Here is a 25401-nt window from a genome sequence, read left to right as displayed (position 1 = left end):
TATCACTACTCTTATGGTGAATCCTGATTTTCCTATTGAGGGACTTATGTATTCAGTAAGGTCTCTCCACTCTGAATGGTCAGCAGTGAAGTTATTTCCAAACCCAGTAAGAGCTGCAGGAGCTCAGCTTACAGCTTCATAGAAGTTTGATCTGACAAATACTCAGAGAGACCTTCTGACTTACCCAAGTTAATGATTCAGCGCCTAGTCCCCATTCTGACTTTCCTGATTTAAGCTATTTAAAACCATGCTTCCATTGTCAAAGTAGTTAGGTTTTCCTTTTTCATTTTAAAAAAGTTCTGGTTGTTCAAATGATTGCTATCTGAATGACCTTGGAATATTGCCACACTCTGAGGGTAGAGAAGCTCCCAGCCAGGCATGAGGCAGGGTGGGAGCCGAAGGATATGCTTAAATAAAAATGGAATTCAAATGGGAAAGCCCATTTGGCTGAAAGGCAAAACTTCTACAGTCCAACATCCAGAGATGACACCACGTGCTTTAGCTTCTCCTGCCAATCCCCAAGGGTCAGGATGTGAGGGGGCCCTCCCAGCAGGATTCCCCAACCACACCCATCTCAGGAACCCCAAAACAGCCCCATAGTCTCTCCGGGGCTACTCCTACCTAACAAAAATGTTTTCCTGGACTCCTGCCAAGCCCATTTCAGGCAAATTACACAGAAACCCTGTCTCTGGGCCAGTGGTCCCAGTTCTCCTCCGGTCAGTCCTGAGCTCTATAAAAGGCCCACCCCTCCTGCTCCTGAGCCTCCTGCAGTGGAGGAGACAGAGGCCTGTCAGACTCCCGGGCCATCTCCCTCAGACCCTGGAGATCCTGGGCACCCTACCCACCGAAATCAGCCCACAGCTCTGGCCTAAAAGAAATCAGTGGCAGGTCAAGTAAGAAATTGGGCCATAAGCCCAAGCTGAGCCCAGAACGCTATACATCACAGGCATTCAATGCATGTGGGCTGAGATGATGAAATCCGAAGGTGGCCCAGCAAAAATGGCCAGCTGCCCAGAGAGAAACCCAACCTCCTGGGTTGGGTCTATAGCCTGCCCCCACCCCAAGACCATGAAGGAGTTCCAGGTCGTGTCAGTTTCACTGAAGAGAAAAGCACAAGGCCACCTGTCCCAGGCACTGCATCCAGTGGCCCCAGGCCACACTGAGCCCATTCCAAGGGCAGGGCTGAGAAGAGTGAAGTATTGCTGAGGTAGTAGGATCATTTAGTTTCGTACCAAGACCTCCTTCAGGAAGCCCTCCGGGACCACTGTGGTGCAGACTGTCCTCCATGAAACTCCCAAAGAGCCCACCCCAGGTCTCAGCATACCAGCCTCACTGAACAGCTCTGGGACCCTGGGCGGGAGATTTTGCCTCTCTGCAGGTTTGTCTCCTCGGAAAATTCAGAATCACCTCATAGTTCTTATGAGGCTTGAAGGACAACACATGTCAGGACAGGCGCCCTCGTGCCATCATGTCCCTCCCCGCAGGAGTCCTCAGGAGCTTACTCATTAGAAGGTGTGCTCAGAAAGCAAGCCAGCATTTCTCCTCTGGCTGTGTTTACTTAGGGTGGCTTTTGGGGAAGTGGGGAGGGTAGCTGCTGCTGGAGGGTCTGGGCTGAGGGCTAAAGCTCCTCCTCTGGGTCACCTCTGGCCTTGACTTGGGTTGTTATCTAATATCTATTGTACCCTGGGCAAATCACTTTTCTCATTAATAAAATTTGGGCTAATTACAGCCATGCCCTCTTTAGGTTGTTGTAAAAGTTCAATGAAGTGATGCATGTACAGTAGGCCCTCTGTTCGTGGAGGGGGGCGTTGTTCATTAGCATGAGAATTGGGATTATTGTTAATGAAGAAACTGAGACTCAAAGAGAAAGGGAACCCTGTAATTATAGTCACAGAATGACTCACTGCTGTCTCAGGTCCCTTTCCATGGGATGGAGGGACTTCAGCTCACACACTAGGGAATCTCTCAAATGTCACCTGCGCCCTTCAGGGAGCAGAGACTCAGACTTTTTAGTTTCCTTTTCTGGCTGGGGCTGGGGCCCCTCTCTAGGCTCTGTAAAAACAGAAGCAAACACTGCCACTCAATTAGTGTCTTTACTCATACCTGTTGACATTTCCCATGGGGAATTGTTGAAGGGTGAGGAGGGGAGGGCTGAGCAGGGAGCCACGGCTGGTTTTCCTCCATCCAGTGGAGGAAGTGACGGGGTAGGTTAGGACTACACAGAGTGAACAAGGGAACCATCCCTACGTGGGCTGAGATGCTTCGTGCAGTGACTTCAGAACAAAGTGCATACAAAGCCAACTGCTAGTGCAGGGAAGGTTCTAAGGCAGACAGCAGGGAGAAGCCAGGTGCCTGGGTGGCCTCCGGGCCATGCCTCTCCCACTGCCTCAGGCCAGGCCAGGCTGTTGGGCCACCGGTGCCCTCTTGAGACAGTCTCTGTTGGCTCTGAGGGTGCTGGAAGCCACAGCAGGTTGTGGAGGGAGAAGAGCCTAAAGTGTGGCAGCACCAGACCAGCCCAGCACAGGGCTGCGTGGATATTAAAGCATCTTTTTGGGGTGGCTCTCGAGGGCTGGTGGGCTATGGAGGGGTAAAGAGCACCTGGGAGGGGTATAGTCAGCACCTTTCCTTGGGCACAGGGCACAGCCACTCTCGGGAATCTTCCATTACCAGGTGGCGGTGAGAACGCTGATTAACCACAGAGCTGCGGGCTGCCGGGCCCTTGCGGGTCCTTCCCCGGCGCTCAGGGCCCGACGTGCAGAAAGCGATGGAGACGCAGGCCCTGCGGGAGCTGCGGCCGGCTCAGCAGCCCAGCCAATCGGATTTGATGCTTCCAACCTTCACGTTCTTCAGGCTTTGGTTCTCCAACTTCATGTAAAAAATGCCCTGGAAAAAGTAGCTGTGACCTGGGACAAGAAAGGAGAGAGTTTGTGAGCACCCTCAGGCATTCTGGCAGGGGGAAGGTTCCGGGGAGCTTTGAAAGCCTGCCCACTGAAGGGAAGCAGCTTTTAACCCAGAGAGGACCCCTCTGAAGCTGGGAAAGGGACATGGTGAGGAAGGGAGCTCTCTGAGTCCCTGTGTTCATCTTCAAGGTGGGGAAAAGATACTAACCTGTTAGGGCTTGTGGCAAGGGTGAAGTCAGACAATACCTGCTGCTATTAATATCAATAGTACTCCTCAGAGCACAGTCACCAAACTAAGCGCTTTCCATACCAGAGGCAACAAACCAGGAGGCTGCTCATTCTATTGGCCCACACGTGGGTTGTATTTGGCTCACACGAGTTTTTGTTTTGTTTTATTCTGAATTCTAAATAAGTTTCCACCGTGTAAACATCTGGAAATTTCATAAGGAAACACAGACATTTTTTGCTTCCTTTTAAATGAGTTGGAATATCCAGCCACACTGGACCCTGTTCTTGCAGGGCAGCAATCAGCAGACGCAGAGAAGCAACTGTCCCCTGTAAATAAGCCATGTGCTCTCTGCTTCACCACAGACCCCACCACTCCCTGCCTGCCTTGCCTACTTCACTCATTTGTGCTACTGGCCTGGCCCCTCTGGGCTTTGGAATTTGTGACTCCTGACATACATAATCCCATTTACTTTCTTTAAAACCCTGGCACATAGTAGGTGCTCAATAGTTATTTATTCCTGAAGATGATCCTTAACCTAACACCTAATTGTACACTGCTTTTTGTTAGACATGTAGACCTTTAGCCACTGGAGGTCAGGACCATGCGCTTAGCCAGCATATAAGGGCTCAAAAGAAAATCTTCATGGAATTTAATTAAAATCACCTCTAAGATGCCAAACTGGACCACTTTCAGGGCCCTAGAGAGCTCACAGAAGCCTCCCCAAGAATATGTTTTTCAAACTCCAAATTCTATCCCTCGATGATCCTGTTGTATTCAGCAAGGGACCAGAGGCAAAGTGAGTTGAATGGGGCTCTTTGCCATACCAGCAAGAGGCCATGACAGAGTTGGTCCTATCTCAAATGGAGCCATCCTACTGCTAATGGGCGGCGGTGACAAGGCCTCCTGTGGAAGCCGAAAGGGCCTGGATCAGGCCCCCAGAATGAATGCCGGGCACGGAGCCCATGTTCCCGGCCCCCGCAGGCCTCCCGCCCTCCCCTGTCCTGGCCCCGGGCCCTGCAGCTGTGAGGGGCCGTTCTGGGTCTTACTGCCTGGAGCCTGCCGCCTGAGCGGAGGTCAGGGGTCTGGATGCCTTCCCAGCACCGGCTGAAGGGACTGGTTTGTTTGCCCGGCCCCGCTAGCCTCCCTGCACAATGAGGGAGTGTGTGCTTGCAGGACGGGGCCTGGGTGGGGGTGGGGAGTCCTAGAAAGCCGTCAGAGGCCTGGGCAGCTCACCGCCGCCCTGGAGGTCCACCACGGCGTCCAGGTTATCAGGGACGGCGTTCCAGGCTTCTTCGATGAGCTTGGGGAAGCCGGGGTCCATTTTCTTCTTCACCTCATTGTATCTGCAAGGAACCGGACGTGGTGAGCCAGTGGTCTCCCTAATGGCCACCCCCCTGCCCCCCGGGCCTGGATGGGAGGGCCCCCGATGGCTTCTGGGTGGGCCTGGGAAACCAGACCTGGCCTTTCAGGGGGGCTGCGGGTGGGAAAGGGAGGACACGTTGTCAGAACTGGGCCTGAATCCCAGCCCACCGCTCACTAATTCCGTGACCTTCACAGTCCTATAAAAGCAATCCTGTGATTACTGCTAACGCTGAAGCAGCAAGTAAACCACCGTTCCTTTCCTTTCCCAGTCAATCCTCGTGACACCCTATGACACAATTATTACCGAAATACCCATTTCACAGACCAGAGACTTCAAAAGGGTACCCAGCTTCTAAGTGGGAGCCTCTCTGAGCCTCAGTTTTCCCAGCTGGAAGATGGGATTATATTTAATTTAATGTATTAATTAAGGTACATATGAAATAAAACATCACATACAAAGTGCCTATCCCTGTATCTGGTATTTGGTAGATTACTGGGGAAATATTATTCTCTTACAAACTTTGATCCAGTGCAATGTGATGAGCACTGGACTAGGAGTCCAGGAAAGGGTCCCATCCCATCACTCTCTCTCTGGGTGGCTTGCTGCGTTTTCATCTGTCAAGTGGAGATGACAGTGCATGTCCTGGGAGATGATCTCGGCCAGGACAGCGAGGTTACAATGCAGGTGGTATGTGAGTCCAAACCCTGTTAGTCACAGGGTGCACCTCCTATCACCCCAGTTATCCTGGCTGCATAGCTATCCTAGCCCTGCCTTTAATTCGGGTAAATACCTTGAGTATGTGGTTGGCATAGTCTTTTTCCTGGCTAGTGATACCTCTGTCTTTTTAATTTTTGTAGAACTTTTTAAATGTTGGGATCATTTTGCAGATATCACAGTACACAAGATAGCATCTTGCCTTCGTGGTGCTAATTTCCTAGGCACATCCATGATTGCATGTCATCCTGGTGACAGCCAAGCGCCCCTCTATAGTGCCACATAGCTGACGTTTCTTCCCCACGGCAGCCTGACCACCTCCACCCAGATGTCAGCAAAAGCTTCCCCTCTGACCCTCTGAGCTCCCTTCTACAGGGTTCTATCCTCTTTGCCCAGCACCCTGAGAACTGCCAGAGAAGCCTTCCTTAATCCCAGCCCCATCATATGACTTCTTGCAAGACCTAACATGCTTCCTCATGACCTGGGGTACCAAAACCAAGCGTCCCAGCTCAAAATCCCAGCACTCCACCTGCATCACCTCCACCGACCCCTCCACCTACATTCTCTACCGTGATGACGGCCCAGAGCCAGGTGTCCTTGAACTTGCCCTCGTTTCTTTCTCACTCTACCCACAGAAGTCAGGGCGGGCAGGAATCAACCCCATTTTATAGGCAAGGAAACTGAGGCTCAGAGAAGTGAATTAGTTGCTTCTATGTTCCTTTTCCCCCAGGAAGAGCATGGCATCGTGGCACCAGACGATGCTCCGAAGGGGCCCACATCTCACTTTCCTCTCTGTCCCCAGAGTCTCCTCTACAGTGTCCAGGCTCGCTGGTACACTGTTTTGAAAGGTTCCTCTGTGGCACTTTACTTCCCCTCTGCAGCTGGAGAAACAGCAGTGAGGAACACAGACATATGTGTCCCAGCTTTTCCACAGGTGTATCCTTGAGGACATAGGCCTCAGTTTCCACACCTGGAAAAGGGCTAATACTAGTATCTACCTCTGATGAGAAATACAGGTGAAATGCACAGCCTCGGGCCTTGGCATGAAGTTCAGGGCCCATCGTGAGAACCATTGTCATTTTACTCAAATCTGTTTATGTCTCTTGTTGTACCGTAAGCTCCACAAGGCAGGGTGACTATTTCTTGACCACTGTTTTCCAGCCCCCAGCTCAGTGCCTGGCACACAGAAGATACTGAATTGATATTTGAGGGCTTTGTGGAAGCATCCAGAAGGAGCAGAGCTCTCCCTGGCATGTAGGAGGGGATGCCCAGGCTGGAGGCAGCTACGCGTCCTCTGTTGCTCGGGGACTCTCTCCCCTTCTCCAGCCAGGGGGCTCTGGGGCCCCTGCAGACTCTGCACCAGGACCAGCATCTCAAGCTCACTAGCCATCTCTCCTGGGAGCGAGATCTGTCTCTTCTGGAAACCTGCCCAGAGCCTCTGACAGGCCCTACAGTTCTGCCACTTTTAAGGACCTTGACTTTGGAAGGTGGGCTTGTTGCAGAGAAGGACTGGGAGGCAGATAACTGCTAGAAACCCCAGCAAAGCATCGCCACCGCCTGAGTGTCAGTGTGTGCGCGCGTGTGCATGGGTGCACACTCATGCATGGGCGTGTGTGCTCATGCTCACACACGGACATGTCTGTTCCCATGTGTTTACATACACAGAGCATGTTGGAAGATGATTAGAAAAGTCTGTGCAACACCACGATTCAAAGACACTAGGGCTCCATGGTTCTAAGACTCACGTCTGTGAACCTGTGCAGCTCACCGACCATGTTTTAAGGTCCCGGAGCACCTCCCATGCCAGGATCCTGCAGGACGCGTGCGCCTGGGAGGGCTCTGGAGCCTGTGGGCAGAAAGCCTGCTCTGTGGTTTCCCGGCTGACTGCGCTCTTTCTTGAGGCTTGAGATATCAATCAGCTTAAGCTGCTGAGTATCTCAGCAGTGTGTCTGGAATTCCACCCTTCTGAATGCCGGGCAGCCAGGGGAGGGTGGTGGGAGGAGACGTGGGAGAAGACAGGGCCCTTGGGAGGACAGCAGGATTGTTTCAGGGATGACAGGCCAAAGGCCAGATGCACGAGCAGCCGCGGAGAAACCTGGGTGGGTGAAGACACCCACTCACCCCTTCCTTGCACAATCACCTCTTTCCACTGACCGACTGACCCTTAGAGGGCCGTGAGGGGCACAGGGTGAGAGGACAGGAGAGGCAGTTATGATCCTGGCTCTGTAGCCAACAACACACGTCGGACCACAGTTTCCTTACCTGGGAAATAGGACAAATTTTAATCAAGCCGAGACTGCTTCTCACTGACCATTCCCAGCTCTTGGGCCCCTGACCCTCAGCCTTGGCCATGGCCTCTCAGAATTCAGTCCCCCCCTTTAGACAACCTGGAGCAGAGAGCTACCTGCTTCCCAGCCGGCCCCTGCCAGCCTCCGCCCACAGCCACTGGGCCTGTGGCAGACCCGCCAGGGGGTGTCTGCTGCTTTCAATGAGCCTGATTCCGAGGCCTGATTCCTAAAAGAAGCTGGTGCGCCCATCTCTGTTTTCATCGTAGCTTGCCCTCTTCCATCCCTGCCTCTCTATACTCTCATTTCTTGGGACCCCACTATTTTTTAGGCACAGTGTAGAATAGTGGAAAATAACATGCTCTCTGGGAGCCAGAATTCCAGGGTTCACATCCCAAGCTGCCACTAGCTGGCTGTGTGACTTTAAGCTACACACTTAATCTCTCTGAACCCCAGTGTCCTCATCTCATAAAGCCCTTGGAACAGTGTCTGGTACATAATGTCAACAGGAGAAGGTGTTATCTTTCTTCTTGTTACCCTGCCTTCAGTGAGTCATCCCATATGGTGAAGCTCCAAACCAGAGAGACATGGGCCCAGTCAAGACTTCCGAGAAGGGGGGGAGGTTCTAACCAGAATTGTACCATTAATGTGCACAAGGATGGGTCATCCTTTGATGACTTCTCAAAGGGGCTGGAGTCCTGGCAGATTAGAGACCAGAGTGGGGCATCCGTGACCCACCAACCTCCGAACTTGACCCAGGAGGCATGAAGCCACGGAGCCTTCTCTATGCCCACGCAGCCGGCTCTGCTGCTTGACTCACCTCCAGAACTTGTTTCCAGCAAAGATGTACGTCTTCTTGTTCTTGCTCCAGTTAAAGGCAGCATCCACTCGTTCAACATCAGGGGGCAGCCCCAGGCTGGTCAGAGGCTTGGGGTACCCCGGCTCCAGGGTGCTGGCTGAATAAACCCAGTATTCATTCCCTGGGGTGGAAGCAAAGAATGTGTCGGTGAGTGGTGCCGAGATGCCTCCGGTCAGCCTATCCTCCCATCATCTGTCTGCCGGGGACCCCACTGTGGCCGTTCTCAGCAGGGACACAGTTCCTGCTTACGTCTGGATTCAGAGGCCACATCGGGGCTCATGTGGATGGTTTTACAGTTGGTTATAGAAGATACCTGGCCAAGGAGATGAGGGGGAGTAAGTCCAGCCCTCACTCCACTCACCAACCATGCACTCTGAGTGCCATGCCTGCCATGAAGAGGCACCTTTTTCTAACTTGTGCAAAGGTGCCTTGGGGACCAGTACTGCCCTGGCCACAGCCCATAATCCCTGGGAGAAGGGAGCTGGGGAGCCGGCGGGTAGACCATGTACCCACAGTGCAGGCTGAGCCTTCGGCTCCTCCAAGAAGCCATCCCTGTGCCCTGGCTCAGACCTGCGGGTCCTATCTCCCTGATCCTAGCACTTACTGCACCCCCCCAACAGCCTGGTTTTCTGTCTCCCCACTAGTTTATGAGCTCTGTGAGGGCAGGGGCTGGATCCCTAGTCCATGGCAGGTGCTCAAGTCAATGTAGGATACACAGGGCTCCCCAAATATTGGCCATGTGGGCCTAGCTGGATGATTTTTCACTGCTTGCAGAGACCCCTTATGGAATTTTTTACTTCATAGTTTGATTACAAGGAATTCATTTTGAAATCTTTAGAAATAAGTTCATTTTAAAATTTAAAAATAAAAGCAAATGATGTGTTTTTTAAAATTTGAACTAAAGTTGTTGTCCGCTAAAGGCTCTAGTTGCCATTAGAGACACCTGCACTAAGCTGATTTTCCTTCTAGAAAAGGAACCAAAAGGACTGAGAAAGAATTCAAGGTAATGAAATGTTCACTGTGGGCCAATGCTATGGGATGCCGGTGTCTGAGCCAATTTCCCATTTGAATCCCATGCTTTCAGAAATGGTGGTTGAAAGAATGGATCCCTAAAGCAGAGGGAGCGCCCACAGGGGCACAGGAACCACGGGGCAGAGCCCCGCGGAGCTGAGGGCCCGGGAGGATCCTGCCCACACACCTGCAAAGAACACTGCCTTCTCCTCCTGCGGGGCCTCGTACACGGCATCGATCCTTTCTGGAAGTTCAGGCCAGAATGTGGCCACCAGCAGGGGCCCCGTGGGCTTTTCACCTGGTGTCACGGTCCGCCAGATGAACCTGAAGGAAAGAAGGGGACATGGGAAGCCACAGCCTCAGTCACTCTGCAGCGGCAACCACAGGTGCCTCCCCAAGCCCATTCAGAAACATTTGGGCAGTGATGCCTTTCGAGGGGGAAGCAAGGTCAAAGGAAGGTCGGAGAAGGACTGCAGGATGGGCAGAGCCCCCTCTGCAAGATGCCAGGGCTGGGAGGCAACCTCTTTGCTCTCCCTCTTGCTCCTTCCTCCAGGAAGCCTTCCCTAACTACCTCTGCGCACACTGTATTCTCCCTCCTCTGAGCCTCTCAAAAATCACCAACATTGAGTGCCTGGAATAGTAACTGGATTTTTTTTTTTAAATGTCTTAGCTCTTCTAAGGTTAGAAGCCAACTGAGGCAGGGGCTGATGGCACTCAAAACATGTCCTGAAATGAAATGAAGTGGATTTGTATACTTTGGCAGCACTTTATGTGCCTTAGAAAATGTACTTCTCACAATATTATAATATGCACTCTAGCTGGTCTACCCAGCATCTATTATCTATTCATTCCCTATCACCTTTCCTCACAAAGCTTCCAAATTTACGATCCATCCTTCGCTGGAGGTGGACCCAACACTATTCTGATTAGTTTAAGCCACGGTTTCTCAAAGTGTGATCCCAGCCCACCCCCTGGGAACTCATTAGAAATGCGAATTATTGGGCCCCACCCAAGACCTATGGATCAGGCTCTCCGGGCTTGGGGTCCAGCGATCTGTGTTTTAACAAGCCTTCCTGATGAGCCTAATGCATGCCAAAGTTTGAGAACCACTGGTCTAAGCCTATCAGAGCTTTAGCATTCCCTGGCAACTGTTAGTTGTTATATGACTTTTGTTTGCATAATAAGGTTGAACAGATAGACATAAATTTTGTACTTGGGATCTCTCTCTTTCTGTCTCTTTCTCTTCTTCTCTCTTGCTATACGTGGGCAAGGAAGCCTGTAGCCCCAATTGCCACTGGCAGCCACCTTGTAACCACGAGGAGCCCGGCATTCAGATGAAGTCAATGCAGAGGATGGCAGTGGACAAACTTATCACTGAGTCACTGACCCTCTTCCTGCTCCCAGAGGCAGCCCTAACCCTGGACTTTGTACCACGTGAGAACAGTTTTTCCCATTGTCTAACCTGGCTTGAGTTAAGATTCTCTGATACTTGCAGCTAAACATCTGGGTAAAGGAGGGTATCACGATCATATTTGGCAAATGAAGCTCAGAGAGGTTACCAGGATTCACATCCAGATCTGACTCCAGTCTAAGTTGAATTATCCTGCACTATTGCTTTTCTTGTGCCCCCCTTCAGTGCCTAGCACTAATTTTTGCACGTGATCGGTGCTTAACTATTTTGCAAGTGATCGGGCCTACAGGTGGGAACACAAACCCGGAGTTTTAACACTCACACTCTAGGGGGTTCTGGGGTAAGAGGCCCATGGAGACCTCTTTAAGAACACTGATCTAGGCATTAAGTAGCCCCTCTACCCCAGCATACCACCCCCATCCCCAGCTCCTAAAGCCTCACCAAGTATTTGGCACCATAGATGCCAAGTAATATTTGTTGATAATAACAGCTAATGTGACTGAACACACTCTGTGCCAGGCATTGTTCTAAGAACTAAACTCATCTAATCCTTACAACAGCCTTATGAGACAGACGGGAAAATTAGTCCCATTTTATAGATGAGGAAACTGAGGTACAAAGTAGATACATAATTAACTTGCCTATGATCATGCAAGCAGTAAGTTGTAGGTCTGGGATTCTAACCCAGGCAATCTGGCTCCAGAGCCCATTCTGTCAATAGCATGCTCTATGAATGGATGAATGGACACATGGATGGATGGAGCGTGAAGAACTGATCACGGATAATGGATGATAGGTGCATAGATAATGGATGGATGGATATTGGGTGGATGGATAGACAGATGAATGGATGGATGGGTATGTTTGCATGGATGGGTCCTTTAGTGCAGTCCTCATACTATCTGCCGTTATTCAGGAAGGCTAGGGCAGTTGGATGTATCTCAGCTCTTAGTCAATTGAGTGGGGCCCTTTATAGCATGAAGGATACCCCCTTTCTCTATCCTGTGGTTACTTGCTCCCTGGACATACAACAGTTTGGCCATGTGAGGTCAAGGCCAATTTTGAAGGCCTGTGATAGCCTGGGTTATTATTTCCAATGTTTCCTTCTGTCCCTCTTTTTATAGAGCCGTGTCCGTTGCCATGTGACTTCACAGTACCAGCCCTGAGAGCAGGTGCTGGGCTTGGCCATGTGATTTGCTTCGGTCAATGGAATATTCTCAGATTTGATGTGAGCGGAGGCTTTCACTGTGCTTGTGCGGTTTGGTTTGGCTTCTGCCATCGGCCACGAGTAGCCACAAATCCCAGGAGAATGAGTGACAGCAGAGCACACCTACCCCCTAGGGGGTTCTGGGGTGGGAGGCCCACTGCCGCCTGAAGCCAACAGCCTGAAGCCAACACACCCCGTAGACACACATACTACGAGAAAGCAGAAGAAATGCCTGTGGGGGTAAGTCACTGAAATCCGGAGGTCGTCTGACATGCAGCAAAGCTATCTATACGGGCTATTCTACGAAGCGCCCGGTGGGTCCCTGTGTGAGGGGCGGGGGTACAATAATGGAGCAGGGCCAGAGGCAGGGGACAAGAAGCACGCTCCCGTGCTCACCGGTCCTTGAAGAAGAAGATCTCCCCGCGGATCTGAGAGATGCCATCAAAGATGATGTCCTGTACGCAGATCTCAGGAGTGACAGGTCCCAGCGTGGGGGTGGGACCAGTGCCAGTGTCAATGTCACCATCAGGAGAGGGCCCTGGGGGAGGACACCTGACCTCAGACTCTCCCCAGTTCCAGGGATTCTCCCCACCAGGCTGAGCCCCAGAGCTGCCCACCCAACCTGCTAAGGATCAGAAGAAATACTATTCTGGCCTTAGCGTAAGCCGGGGTAGGAGAGGGAGACGACGCATGGAGGCGGGGAGAGTGGAGAGACCAGAATCCCATGGCCCTTCACACTTTATAATGCTCTTCACTGAGGTCACCTGAACCAGTCCCCACTCTATCCCTGGGAGGTAGGCATCATTATCACTCCCACTTCACAGATGAGGAAACTGAGTCTGGAGAGGTAAGGACCAGCTCCTCTCTTACAGCTGGTGGGGAGAGACAGCATAGAACCCGGTGCCTCACTCCACTGTGGGTTCTTTCCAAGCTCACTTATTTCCCCAGCCTCTGGGCTCAAGCACCTTTGGCATGGTCCAGGTATTGCCATACCATTATACATCTACTTTTTCTAAAACATGGACTTTTTAAACTCTAGCCTCATTACAAGCACTGATAATAAAGAAGTCACTGGTCTCAGGTCCTAGTTGTATTGTTCCTATTACACATTAAAATAAAAGAATAATTAGGAAAACTAGAAACCTACACCCTTGTGTCATTAAGGTCATTGCACGTGCTGGGAAATTGTACCCTGTATTTAGCTAATTCTCCTGGATTCTAAACCTAACTTGGTTGCTGCAACCTGATGGCCTTTCTCAGGTCTTAATTTACTTTCCAAAAGATGGAGAGCCCCTTTCTGCCCTGCCTGCTGGAGAGCCGAGAGAGGCGTGAACACTGATGTTACTTGGAAGGGAAAAGAACTGTCCTAGGGTTCCCTTGGAGTATTCTGACTCCTCCCGACCAGGTCAACACTCGTGCCTCCTGCCCTTGTCTCCTGCAATCTTGGACAGATGGGACCTTGCTGGTGCACCCCCTGGGCCTCCATCCCAGGCTGCATGGCCTCCCAGACCCCCGCCCCGAAGCCCCAAGCTGAGGCTCACCGTAGAGGTCTTGAATGCCCTTGATGTCGTCCTGGGACAGGCGGAAGTTCTTGGTGTAGGTGTAAATGGGCGCCATCAGGGCTCCAGGGTCCTGCGAGTGCTCCAGCCCCATTGCGTGACCGAACTCATGAGCCGCCACCAGGAACAGGCTGTACCCTGAGGGCCACAGGGAGGGGAGGGTGCAGAAGGACAGGGAGGTGAGAGAGGAGTCAGGCCCTGGCCTCAGTGATGGAGCCTTTTGGGGGCATCTCATGGTGGGACAGAGGGCCCTGGAAGTGGCACAGATTGCTTTTCCCTGCTCCCGAGAATCCTGGGACTAACAGACTATGCGTATTCCTTTCACACGGGGTCAGCCCAAGTCCCCTCGTCCCTCCCAGGGCAGGCTGCACGTGTGCTATAAAGAAAAAGAGGCATCTGCCCGTCCTCTACTTCCAGTCCCATTTGTTAAACATAGTGCTTCCTGCCTTTTTGTGTTTCTCTATAGAGACGACGGGAAAACCTGCTCTGCACAGTCTCTGAACAGGGAAGAGGGTGGGGACAGGCTGGCCCCGAGGGTCCACCATTCCTGCCCCAGGGACAGCAGTCAAAGCCACTCCCACTTCAAGTGGCTGCCCAGGCTCAGCCACAGACAGCGGGCAAACCCTGTGTCACACCTGTTGTGGGCTGAAGTATGTTCAACCCCAGAAGCTAGGTTCGTCCTGACCCCGGGTACCTGTGAAGGTGACCTTATCTGGAAACGAGGTCTTTGCAGATAAGTTAAAATGTAAAGTCACACAGGGGTAGGGTAGCCCCTTAATCCAATATGACTGGTGTTCTTATGAAAAGATACAGAGATGGAACCGAGGGGAAAGGCCACGTAACATCTGAGGCAGGGAGGGAGCGATGCCGCAGGGAGGACGTGACCCACTGGGACCCTGGTTTTAGACTTCGAGCCTCCAGAGGTACAAGAGGGCACATTTCTGTTGTTTCAAGCCACCCAGTTTGGGATGCTTTGCTAGGAAACTAGCAGACAGCTGGGTGCACCGTGCCAGCGTGGAGCCCTAAAGCATCCTGGCGGATGGTGAGGCCCACCTTTAGGGGGAGGCTGGAGTGGAGCAGGTAAAGTCGGTGTGTCCTAGCACGGCATCTGGGGGGAACAGGGGCTCCCTGGGCCAGCCTCTGTCAGCTGGCCTTCTCCAAGTTCCATCTCATTGTGAGTCAAAAGGTAGAAAAGTAACATAAAGAGAGGCAGACCTTTTTCAGGCCCGCCCTGGACCAGCTCTCTCGCCTGGTCATCTTGAGCCACCAATGAGGCCAGTGACCCCGAAACCTATAGATTTAGGTGGGTCCTAGTGCCCTGCTCAGGGCACTGACCACACAGTAGGGTCACGCCCTATCTCCTGGTCACTCTCTCTCAGCATCCCCACTCACAACTTGGTGAAGGTGGTGCGACGGGGCGGGGAGGGCTCTGGGGCTCTGCATGCTGCGTGGAGGGCAGAGCGGGAGCGAAGGTGAGTTCCTCCTGCTTTCCCCTCTTTTCCCGCCCACCCAGCTCCTTGGAAGCAGCTGCGCGCTGGAGTGGAAATGCCTCGTAGGGTGCTGAGCCCAGCACTGTGACATGTTGGCTAGTCTCGGTGGGAGCAGGTACCGAGGTCGATGGGGTCTTAACTCGGAAACCTGCCTCTGCCTGGATGGGCGTGGCCTAAGCAGGGACACTGTGGCCACCAAGAATGGGCAGTGTTTCTGTCCTGGGCGGGTCTGGAGCAGGGAGTGTCCCCACTGTGGATGGGCAGGGACTCAGCCAGGGTAAGCGGGGGGCACTGTCTGTGCCTGAGGTGGGGGGGACTCAGGAAGGTGACCGGCCCAGATGTGGGAGATGCCGGTCTCTGCCCAGCGGCCGGGCCTTGTACCTTGGTCCGGGCAGAAGCCCCACTCGCGGTCCTCGTCGAAGCTGGACGTGGTGGAGCACCACAGCTTCCCGTCGTTTCGGCCCTCGCTGGTGCACCGCTCATACTTCTTGCCCAGGAAGGTGAAGGGGAAGACGCAGGGGGCACCTTTTGAGTTCCCGCCGACAGTGGACATGGCTGAGGAGTCAGGGACATGGGACAGGGGCCGCGAGGAACAATGACATGATGTGGGCATTAACAAACATGCTGACTGAGTACTCGCTGGATCAGTGCTTTCCACACGTCTCCCTCCCACTCCAACTGCCCTGTGCAGTTGGAACCATGTTACCCGTTTCATGGATGGAGAAACCGGAGCTCAGAGAGACTAAGAAACATGCCTGAGCAGAAACTGCTAGGAAGGGCCCGGGCTTCAAACCTGGGGCTTTAGTTAGGCTCCCATGGATGGGGACCGAGGGGACAGAGGCAAAGGGCTGGGCAGGGACGATGGTGTCAACACACTTCCCGGGACCGTCAGCTCCTACAGCGGCCCTACGGAGACCCATGTGTTCTCCCGCAGAAAGTAGGTGCTCAGTAAATCCCTGCTGGAGGGAGGGAGGGAGAAGGAAGGAGAGGGGGAGAGGCTGAGAGTGTGGGTCGTGCGGAGTGGGGCCTGTGTGCGCCTGACACCAGGCGTCACCAGTTTGGCTGAGTGGCTATTGGTCCCAACATCTGTTCTGATTTCCGTGCCTCTGATGCCCAGCTGCTAAGTATTCTGACCAGAACCCCATCACGGGGGGAGGAGGTCGGGGGTTCTCGTGGGTTTCCTGTAGAAGGCAGGGAGAGGCGGCGACACCCACCGGTCTCAGGGCAGAAGCCGTACTTCTTGTCACGGTCGTAGTCCTCGGTGGTGCTGCACCAGCGGTAGCCGTCGCTGCGGCCCTCGGTGGTGCAGCTGTTGTAGGACGTGCCCTGGAACTGGAACGGGAACTTGCAGGGCTTTCCGTCGGCGTTGCCACCCGTGGTGAACAAAGCTGGGGGTGGGGAGAGAGTACAAATGTGAGAGAGACCACCCACCAGGCGCACCAGAAAATCAGCTGGGCACCTCCGTGGGCACGGAGCTGGCTGGCTACCAGCCTGCTGGTTCCCTCCAGTGAGGTTACAGCATTGTTAAAATACTAAAAACCACTAAGACGGGTTGGTAAACTGCTGCTTTTCTGAGCTCCTGGGACCACCCCTCGCCTCCTGGTTAACCCAGTCCTTCCCTAGAGAACTGATGGACCCCCGCACACAGCAGGGAGCCTCCAGGAACCCTGCCCCAGCCCCAAGTTCACTGCCCACCCTGCCTGGCTGATGCCCACACCGTACTAAATACATCATCTATGGTCAGCAGGATCAAGTGGCCATCTGATAGATAGGGAAACTGAGGCACTGAGAAAGCTGGGTTTGGAACTGCTCACCATCCATGAATGGAAGAACTGGGTGAGGGGCGTAACTGACAACCACAAAACACTAATCTCAGTCTCTCTTGCTCACACTTTCTCTCTCTCTCCCATGTGTGCGCGCAAACACACACACACACACACGCGCGCGCGCGCACACACACACACACACACACACACAGCTTCACCTCCTTTCACCCCAGGCGATTTTTGGAAAGCTCTGCTGCGGTCCCCGCAGGAGGCAGTGGGTGAGGGGGAAGGAGGGGAAGGGTGGCCTTTGGGAACCTTTTATTAAGCCATCCACTCTGACCTCCCCTGGGTGGGGGCCATGACTGGAGAAGTTGGGGAGAGTGGGATTCAGAGTCGGGGCTTATCTTAGGTTCTTCCCCCACTCCCCATGCCCTCATCCACCCCAAAGCTACAAAATGGTGTCTCTGGAATTGCCAACTAGCAAAACCACAAGTGTGTAACGAGGACCATCTGCGCACAACAGCGCCAGAGGTGACCTCACCAGGCCCCGTTAACTCCGCCACGACCAGAATGGAGCCCGGTCCCTGGCCCCCCACTGCGGGAATCAGGCCCCTTATCCTCACTGGCCCCCTCCCCCCAATCGAGAGACCTTCTCCTGCAAGGCCAGAAACAATGGGACTAAAGGAAGGGAAAAGACGGAGGCCAGATGCCTTGGAAGCCTCCGAGTGGGGAAAGGCGAAGAGTTAACCTCCACGCCTCTGGCCTCCCATCAGCTGCCTGTCTACCACCCAGAGAGGCCCCATCTCCTTTCAGATCCTGCCTCCAAGGAGAATGAAGAGAAACAGACACTGACTCAGCAGTCAGGAGGGGCTGCGGAACAGAACATCTGCCCCGAGACCCAAACATGTGCGTGCTGTGCGCACTTGCATCTGGCTAAATACCAAGTGGATGGCTCATGTCCAATGCAGGGGAGAACCCTTCCCAAATTTATGAATTACAGCTGTTTTCAGTTCTGTCATCAAAGCGCTCTTCTCTCGGCACATGGGTGAGATACGTGGGAGGGGTAACGAATCCCTACTGGGAAATGCAGGATACGTGAAATATTTCTGTTTAAGGTTTCTGCTTTATTAACGGCTTGAACTCTTACTTAACACAACGTATTACATGAGCTTTGGTGGTCGGTGTTCAATTGCAGTGGAGTCAGACTGACTCACAAACATGTAAAGTTAGGGCCATGAAGACAAAGGCATATATGGATCAAGGAGTCTATGGGGGAGAAAGAAGTATTTAGAAAAACAGTTGGGTTTTCTGCCATTTTTCTGGCTTTCGATCTCCAGGATCATCAGATATGATGACTGACTATGAAGTTATACATACTATGATTCTCTGATTTCTGATTATGAAGTGTGTCAAGGATATTTTAAGAAAGGACTATGTCAACACCCTTAACCCTTAAACTTTTTTTTCCTCTACATGGCTTCAGAATATCTGAAAATTCTGTGTTTTGAGCACTGACAAACATACACACATAAATATTGAGTCAAGACACAGACATGTAGACACAAGCAAAAATAAACAGAGACCAAGAGAGGCAATTGGCATAGTCCCCAGATCCAGACACACACACACACACACACACACACACACACACACTAGCAAAGTTGGCATCAGAACCAGGATTAATGGCTGAAATTCCAGAGGTTGGTGTCTCCAAGCCAGGCCGGTTACCAGCCTTGGTGTCTGAGTCTCACCCCCCCAATTCCATTGCTAGGCTTCTGATCCGTCTCCGAGCCTCTCCTCACTCCCTTGAGCCCCCAACTCTGGCTGGAGGGTACAGTGGTTCTAGAGAGAACCACCGAGCATGTTAATAGTTCTAAGTTCATTCCAAGGTACGTAAGAGAAAAAGTAATTAGCACATCAGACCTACGATTTCACAAATATTATTGCTAACGGCGAGACTCAGAATGGAACTGATTTAATGAAAGCATAAAGTAGCTAATCATACAGGTCAGAGGGACAATGGGGTTTGAAGGGAGTGGGGGGATGCTGGCTGGCTGGCAGTGTCAGCCTTGGGGGGTATAAATGACGGGGGGCAGCAGGGAGCCTGGGGAGCCGGAGACCAGAAGGACTCACCTTCGTGGGGGCAGAAGCCGTATTTGCCATCCTTGTCGAAGTCGTAGGTGGTGGAACACCAGAGGAAGCCGTCGCTGCGGCCGGTGTCGGTGCAGCTCGTATACTCCTTGCCGTTGAACCGGAAGGGGAACTTACAGTACTCCCCGTCGGCGTTGCCGTACTTCACACGGACCACTGAGGGGCGACACAGCGCAGGGCAGGGCAGGGTGGGCCTCTAACCTCTCCAGGCCCTTCCTTGGGGACCAGGATCCTGTGACGTCCCCCCGCCGCCCACCCCCAATCTCACACTCTCCCATTAGAGCAGACGGAGGTGCCCGAGGTTGCTGGGGAGGCCCAGTCCTTGTTGCTGGCTTACAGGGAGACATGCAGAGGGCTGGAGATGACGCTTGGGCCTGTGGACGGCCGCTTTCTTACCTTGCCCCTCTCCCAGGGTCCACAGCTCGTCGTCGTCAAAGTGGGAGTCTCCCCCAACACCAGGGCCTGGGGCGAAGGCGTGAGCCAGGAGTCCGTCCTTGCCGTCAAAGGGGTATCCATCTCCATGCTCTGAAACACACTGGTCTCAGCTTCTAGCCGCCCCAGCGGGACCTGACACCCAGCCACGCTCCTTCCATAGCTGGGGCCCTTCAGCCCACCTGACATCTGTCCCCTTCCCTGTCCTGTCGGGTTTATCCAAGACTGGGACACAGCAAGTCAGTAGAGAGTTGCTGACTTGATTGTTAGCATCCTAAGGTCTACAGTGTTGCCTCAGTTCTGTCACCAGTATTCACAACACTAACTAACCCCCATGCCTGCTTGGCCGCCCAGGGCCATAGCACCCACCCACATGCCTACAGTCTTCCTGGGCTGTGCCATTTACCCACGTCACTGCTCACAATGTCCACACTACCTACCTTTATGTCTACACTACGGCCACTGCCCACACCACCAACCCACATGGAGCCATCGACTCCAAGTTCTTTTCCAGCTACTCTCCTGTCTACACTGCTCCATGCTTTCTGACCTACTCCCACGCCTGGGGTTCCTCAGTGTGGACCGGCGCTATCCAGCAGAACTTTCTGCGGTGATGGGGACATTCTTCGTGCTGTTCAATTCAATAACCACCAGCCCCAGGTGGCTACTAAGCACCTGAAATGTGGCCAGTGTGACCAAGAAACTGAATTTCGATTTTATTTCATTGTAACCAATTGAAACGTCAGCAGCCCTGTGTTTCTAGGAGCTACCACGCTGGGCAGTGCAGGAAGACCACCCGCTCGCAGGCTCACACCGCCGCCAGGGGATAGTGCCACGGCACCTGCCTCACATCCACAGGGCTCTGCAGTGTCTGCTCCCACCCACGCCACTTCGGTGTAACTTTCTGCCCTCCTATCTCAGCTGTTCTCAACCCCCCCGTGCCTCTCCAGTGGCCGGATCCCCCTCATCTCTACACTGCACCCCTGCCGGTCCCAATTCTGCCTACCCCAGCGGCCGAAGTCGATCATGATGTCTGCCTCTCCGTCGTGGATACGGGAAAACCGAAGGGGGGTCACAGCACTCCAGACTTGGAAGGCACGGGAGAAGGCATCTTCCACCGTCTCGGAGTCGAGATCAGGCGTGTAGTTAATGATCCTGGGGGTGGAAGGAGTGCATGTGAGTGTACGTGTGTGCTAAGAAGCGAGTATGCACATGCATGCGAGTGTGTGTGCATGGGTACAAGCACTATGAAATTGTGTGAGTGCAAGGGTGGTGTATGTGCACAGGTGTGCAAGTGTGTGCATAAGCATGTGAGGGGTGCATGAGTTTGAGTGTGCACGTGTGTATACATGTGTGTATGCATACGCAGGCATATGAATGTGTGTATGTTGAGCAGAGCTCACTGGGAGAACAGCCCACCCAGAGTGCCTTGAGGTCCTGTGTGTCCTAGACCAACCAACATCTTCAGCCCTCGTTTCAGGACTCTCATCCCTCACTTCTGGCTGGGGGGACACACAGGAGCATAAATAGTGCATATGGGACATTGGTCAGAGATCTCATCCTTGGAATCCAACACGAGCCGTGCAGAACAGAGCCCTCAGCCCAATCAACAACCAATTACAACTTTATAATATAAACCCACTTAGCAACCAATCATCAATTTCCTTCCACCTGCCCCAATGACCTCACCTAGTAATAATATTGACTAGCAGTTATTACACTGATACTATATGCTGGACACCGTGAAAGCCTTCTATATATGTGATCTAGCTTAGTTCCCCACCATCCTATGAAGGAGGTTTTGTTTTAGCCCCATTTTGTAGATGGGAAAACCAAGGCTCAGGGCATTAAAAAATAAGTAGCCTGATGTCCCACAGCTAGTAAGTGTGAGCTTCAGGTCCAGGTCTGACTCCAGTTCCTAAAAACTTTGTATGCAAACTCCTTAAGACACCAAGCCCTCATAGGACACCTGCCAGGTGCCCAGAGTGGGGCAAGGCCCAAGGAGACCCTGTTTCCCATGGCCTGGAGGCCCCACCGCCCAGCCCCGCCTTGGCACCTGTATGTGATCTCGCTCTTGTCCCACTTGGGCTTGCGGGGGAAGAAGTTGTAGTTGGCCACGTCGGGGTTGCCGCAGCGCGGCTTCCGCATGGTCATGATGGTGCGCTTGTCGAGGACACCTGTCTCGGGTAGCCCGAAGAACTTCTGCATCTTCTTCAGCGTGTCTTTCAGCATAAACAGGTTGCACTTCTCCTTGGGGCAGCCGTAATAGGTGTTCAGGTATTGCTGGAAGAAATGAGCACCAGAGGTAAGCAGCCACGTCAGGAGGGGACAGTCCTGACCAAAGCTGGCTGCAGTAACCAGCTCCAGCCCAGCCCCATAGCCCAGACAAGACATAATACCCAGGGCCCAAGGGCATTGGGTGGAGTCTTAGGTTCCCAAGCCAACTTTGACACCCACTAGCTGAGTGACATAACAGCTGCAGAGAGCACGGCTACCATGAGTTGGCTGCACCTTGGCACTGAGGTCATGTAACTCTAATGCTCACAGTAACTCTATAATATACTTACTGTTACTATACCCATCGTATAGAGAAAGAAACTAAAGCACAGAGAGGTTAAGAAACTTGCCTAAGATCACACAGCTAACAGATGGCAGAGATGGATCTGGACTCAAGCGATCTGGCTCCAGAGCCATGCTCAGAACTGTAATTCACTACCTGTCTTTACCTCCATCATCTCTTTTAATCCACCTAACTGCTGATGATGACATAAGGATTATTTTCCTCATTTTTCTTATACGGAGATTCAGGGGCTATATGCGTGGCTGCAGCAACAGACAGGCCTGGGTTCAAACCCGGATCTGTCATTTCCAAAAGGAAAACAGTCTGGCACTTCAGGGGCTGTGCCATGGCTCTGCCCAAACTGAGGCCAAAGCCCAACAGGCCTCTGCAGGGGGTCAGGGGCCAGCCAGCTCATGTATTTGTTCAACAAATACTTTTTGACAGTGCTAGGATAAACACAACAGATGTTTCTGAATATGTTTTATTGATGTTTTTAGAAAGAGAAGAGGAGAGAGGGAGAGAGACAGCGAAACAGCTATGAGAACCATGGATCGGCTGCCTCCTACATGCCCCCTCCTGGGGATTGAGCCCCAACCTGGGCAGGTAACCAAAATCGAACTAGAGACCTCGTGCTGCGTGGGGCAATGCTCAACCAACTGAGCCACACTGGCCAGGGCGCGGCAGAAATAAATGCAAACTTAAATGTGATTGGTGCTGTGTTGAAATGGTGAAAAGAGCCAGGAGACCTTATTATAGGGGCCCTCACCTTGTTTGGAGGAGAAATTAGGAAAGGAAAAAATACAGGGTATGATAGCAATAATGACAATGATGACCAGCACTATTGAGTGCCCCTTCAGAGTGTCTAAGGTTACCTCTCCCTTAAGTTACTGTTGTTATCTTCAGATTGCAGAAGAAGCTGAAACTGAGAGGTTCAGGCACTTGCTGGAGCTTACTAGGCCGGCTGGTTAGCACACTTGGGATTTGAAGCCAGGCTGTCTAATATCCATCCTGCTTCTCAAGCCTCCTCCCACCGCATTGCCTCCGGGCAACATGGATTTCCATATGCTGCGTGGAGGTGCAGGCGCCCAGGTAGCTTGGTCCAGGATCCAAGGCTCCTCGCTCACTCCTAGCCAAGCTACATCGTGATGCCAGCCAGCTCCAGACCCGAGAAAGAACAGCAGCCCCTAAAAATGTAAGCTCTCCCGACCCATTTATCCACAGGGGACAAAGGCTTAGCTGCTGGGAAGGGGGGGGGGGGGATAGCACACCCTGAGAAGGGTTTCCCAGAGGGACCAGCAGGCATGGGAGTTCTGTCTTAAGCAAGTTGAGGACCAGGCTAAAGGAGATTAGGGGTTTTTAGGGGGGCAGGGTAAAGCAATAAGGGCGCAGATTTCTTGTGGGCTAGAAGGAATATCTTGAGGGGTCCCCCAGCTCAAGGCCCTGACAGGGTGCGGGGTGGTGCCCTTCCGCTGTCCCTAGCCTGCTCCGACGACGCTGGGGCCAGGGAGCCCCCAGCCAGGCGCGCGCTCACAGAACATCATTGGAGCCGCAGCTGGGCGCGGGGCCAGGAGCCAGGGCTCCCCAGCCTCCCCGTCGCCCTCCCGCCCGCCGGGCTCCTCCACCCCCGCCCCACGCGCCAGGCCTCCTGCGCCCGCCCCTCACTTCGACCCCGCCGGCCACCTCTCCCCTGTCCAACATCCCTTTGCACAAGTTGCAGAAGTTCGAGGAAACTTTCCGAGATCCAACCGTTGACCCTTCTGGCCACTCTGTCCACTGGGCCAGGCGAAAAAAGATGCGCTTTGGGCTCCACTCCTGCCCCAAACATTCGCCCAGCGGTCCCCTGGAGCGGTTTGTCCAAGGCCCCTCTCCAGATGTGTGCCAAAGGTTCCCAGATGTTTGCCGAGCCCCGCTTGGCCCAGAGCTCACAAACGAACGCGTGCGGGAATGTACCCAAATCGCGTGCCACGGGAGCCCCTTCTCAAGGTGCCGCAGGGGGTTAAAAAGAGCCTCCACCGTTTGCAGAAGGGACCCCCTTGAGGCCCTTTGCCAAAGGCCTCCCGAGATGCTCGCCAAGGGTCTTGTCAGCCAACCCCCAGATGTGACCAAAAGTTGTTTACAAAGCCACCCCCTTGCCAAACCCTTCGGATACCAGACAAGGTCCCTGTTATTTACAAAAGAGGCCCTTCTCAGCTGTTTGCCAAGCACCCCCTGACTCTCCCACCCCCTCTTTCCACGCCCCCCTGCTGTACCCGGGAAGTTTCCAAGTTGTTTATCAAAGGCCTTCTGGACTCCCCAAAGCACCCCCACGGTTTCCAAAACAGATCCCGCCGCGGGCTGGCCCCAGACTCCCCGCTAAGCTGTTTCCTGAGGCCCCTCCCCCACGGCTGGTGCCCACTGGGGATGCGGGGAGGTGGCGCGGGGCGACCCCCAACCTCGCCTAGGAAGTTTGCTTCAACTTGGCTCCTCGAGGTCCGCGGAGCGACTCACCACGGCCACCTCTTTGTCCGACTTGGGGGCCACATCACCCGGGAACTTGATGATGGGCGAGGGCGCGGCGGCGGCGTGGGCCAGCAGGCAGCCCAGGACGCAGAGCGCGCGCAGGGCGCCGGCCCGCGCGCCCCGGGCCGCGGGCGCCGGGATCATCGCGCTCTCGGCCGCGCAGACGCCGCGGGGCCGCTGGTTCGCTGCGCGGGGGCCGCGAGGCCGCCCGGGTGGCGCTGGCTCCGCGGCGCCGACGGCGCGACTGGGCGGCCTGGGCGCTGCGCGGCTCTCGGGTCCCCGCGCCCCAGCCCGCGCGCCGCCTCCCGCGCTCGCCGCCCTGCAGTCCCTTTGTAGTTTTAAAGCCCCAGATGCGCAGCCTCCAGCCACCGCCGGAGGAAGTCTGGATGCAGCGGAAACAGGGGAGGGCGACGCCAGATGTGGCCGGCTGGGCTGGGAGGGCGCAGGCGGGGGATGGGCGGCGCGCTCGGGCCCGCCCCTCTGCCCCGCTCGCCCTCCTCCCCTTTTCTCCACTTTTTCTTTCCCCGCCTGTTTTCCCCGCGCGCGCTGCTGCAGGCCTCCGCGCGCACCGTCAGGGCGCGAGCTCCCCCCCTTCCCTCGCCCCCCCCATCCGGGCACAAACCCCAAGGACCCCCTGCGGGGAAACATCTGGCGCCACCACTGTAGGCTCGGGATGTCCTGAGGTTGGAGAACAGGGCTCCTGGAGGGACGCTGGGGCAGGACTGCCTGCACCGCAGCATGTGGGCAGGGGTGGGGAGGGAGGGCCAGAAACACACCAGCTGCATTACAGATTATTAGAGAAAAAGACTGTAAATGTTTAAGGTGGAAATAGAGAGAGATGGTCAGAATGGAAAAAGAGATGCAAACAGATACAGTGGACGGTCCAGCCTTTCTCCCTCCTTCCCTTCCTTCCTTCCCTCCTTTCTTATGTCCTTCAGCAAATATTTAAGCATTTACTGGGACTC

At 53.8% G+C, this 25401-nt stretch overlaps 1 protein-coding gene across 1 annotated transcript; it reads right to left on the bottom strand.

Moving 5' to 3' along the window:
- Positions 1 to 2079: 2079 nt before the first annotated feature.
- On the bottom strand, positions 2080 to 24595 carry MMP2 (matrix metallopeptidase 2). Its single transcript, XM_016221069.2, has 13 exons — positions 24425 to 24595; positions 21434 to 21660; positions 20384 to 20532; positions 19342 to 19470; positions 18928 to 19101; positions 16243 to 16416; positions 15410 to 15583; positions 13521 to 13676; positions 12376 to 12517; positions 9549 to 9685; positions 8312 to 8471; positions 4363 to 4472; positions 2080 to 2903 (listed from the first exon to the last, which is right to left on the bottom strand). The coding sequence occupies exons 1-13, from the start codon at positions 24578 to 24580 to the stop codon at positions 2800 to 2802; spliced, it is 1992 nt and encodes a 663-aa protein (XP_016076555.2). The 5' UTR covers positions 24581 to 24595; the 3' UTR covers positions 2080 to 2799.
- Positions 24596 to 25401: the final 806 nt, after the last annotated feature.

This window comes from Miniopterus natalensis, chromosome 18 (genome assembly GCF_054644295.1).
Source record: "Miniopterus natalensis isolate mMinNat1 chromosome 18, mMinNat1.hap1, whole genome shotgun sequence".
Classification (NCBI taxonomy): domain Eukaryota; kingdom Metazoa; phylum Chordata; class Mammalia; order Chiroptera; family Miniopteridae; genus Miniopterus; species Miniopterus natalensis.
Note: the sequence above shows the minus strand (reverse complement) of the source record. Positions and strands in the feature narration are given on the sequence as shown.

Coding starts and splice junctions, on each gene's coding strand:
- MMP2 (XM_016221069.2), bottom strand. CDS start 24,580: ATGATCCCGGCGCCCGCGGCCCGGGGCGCGCGGGCCGGCGCCCTGCGC. Junction 15,584..16,242: donor CGGCTTCTGCCCTGAGACCG/GTGGGTGTCGCC, acceptor CTGACTCCTCAG/CCATGTCCACTGTCGGCGGG. Junction 13,677..15,409: donor GGGCTTCTGCCCGGACCAAG/GTACAAGGCCCG, acceptor TGTGGCCCTCAG/GGTACAGCCTGTTCCTGGTG.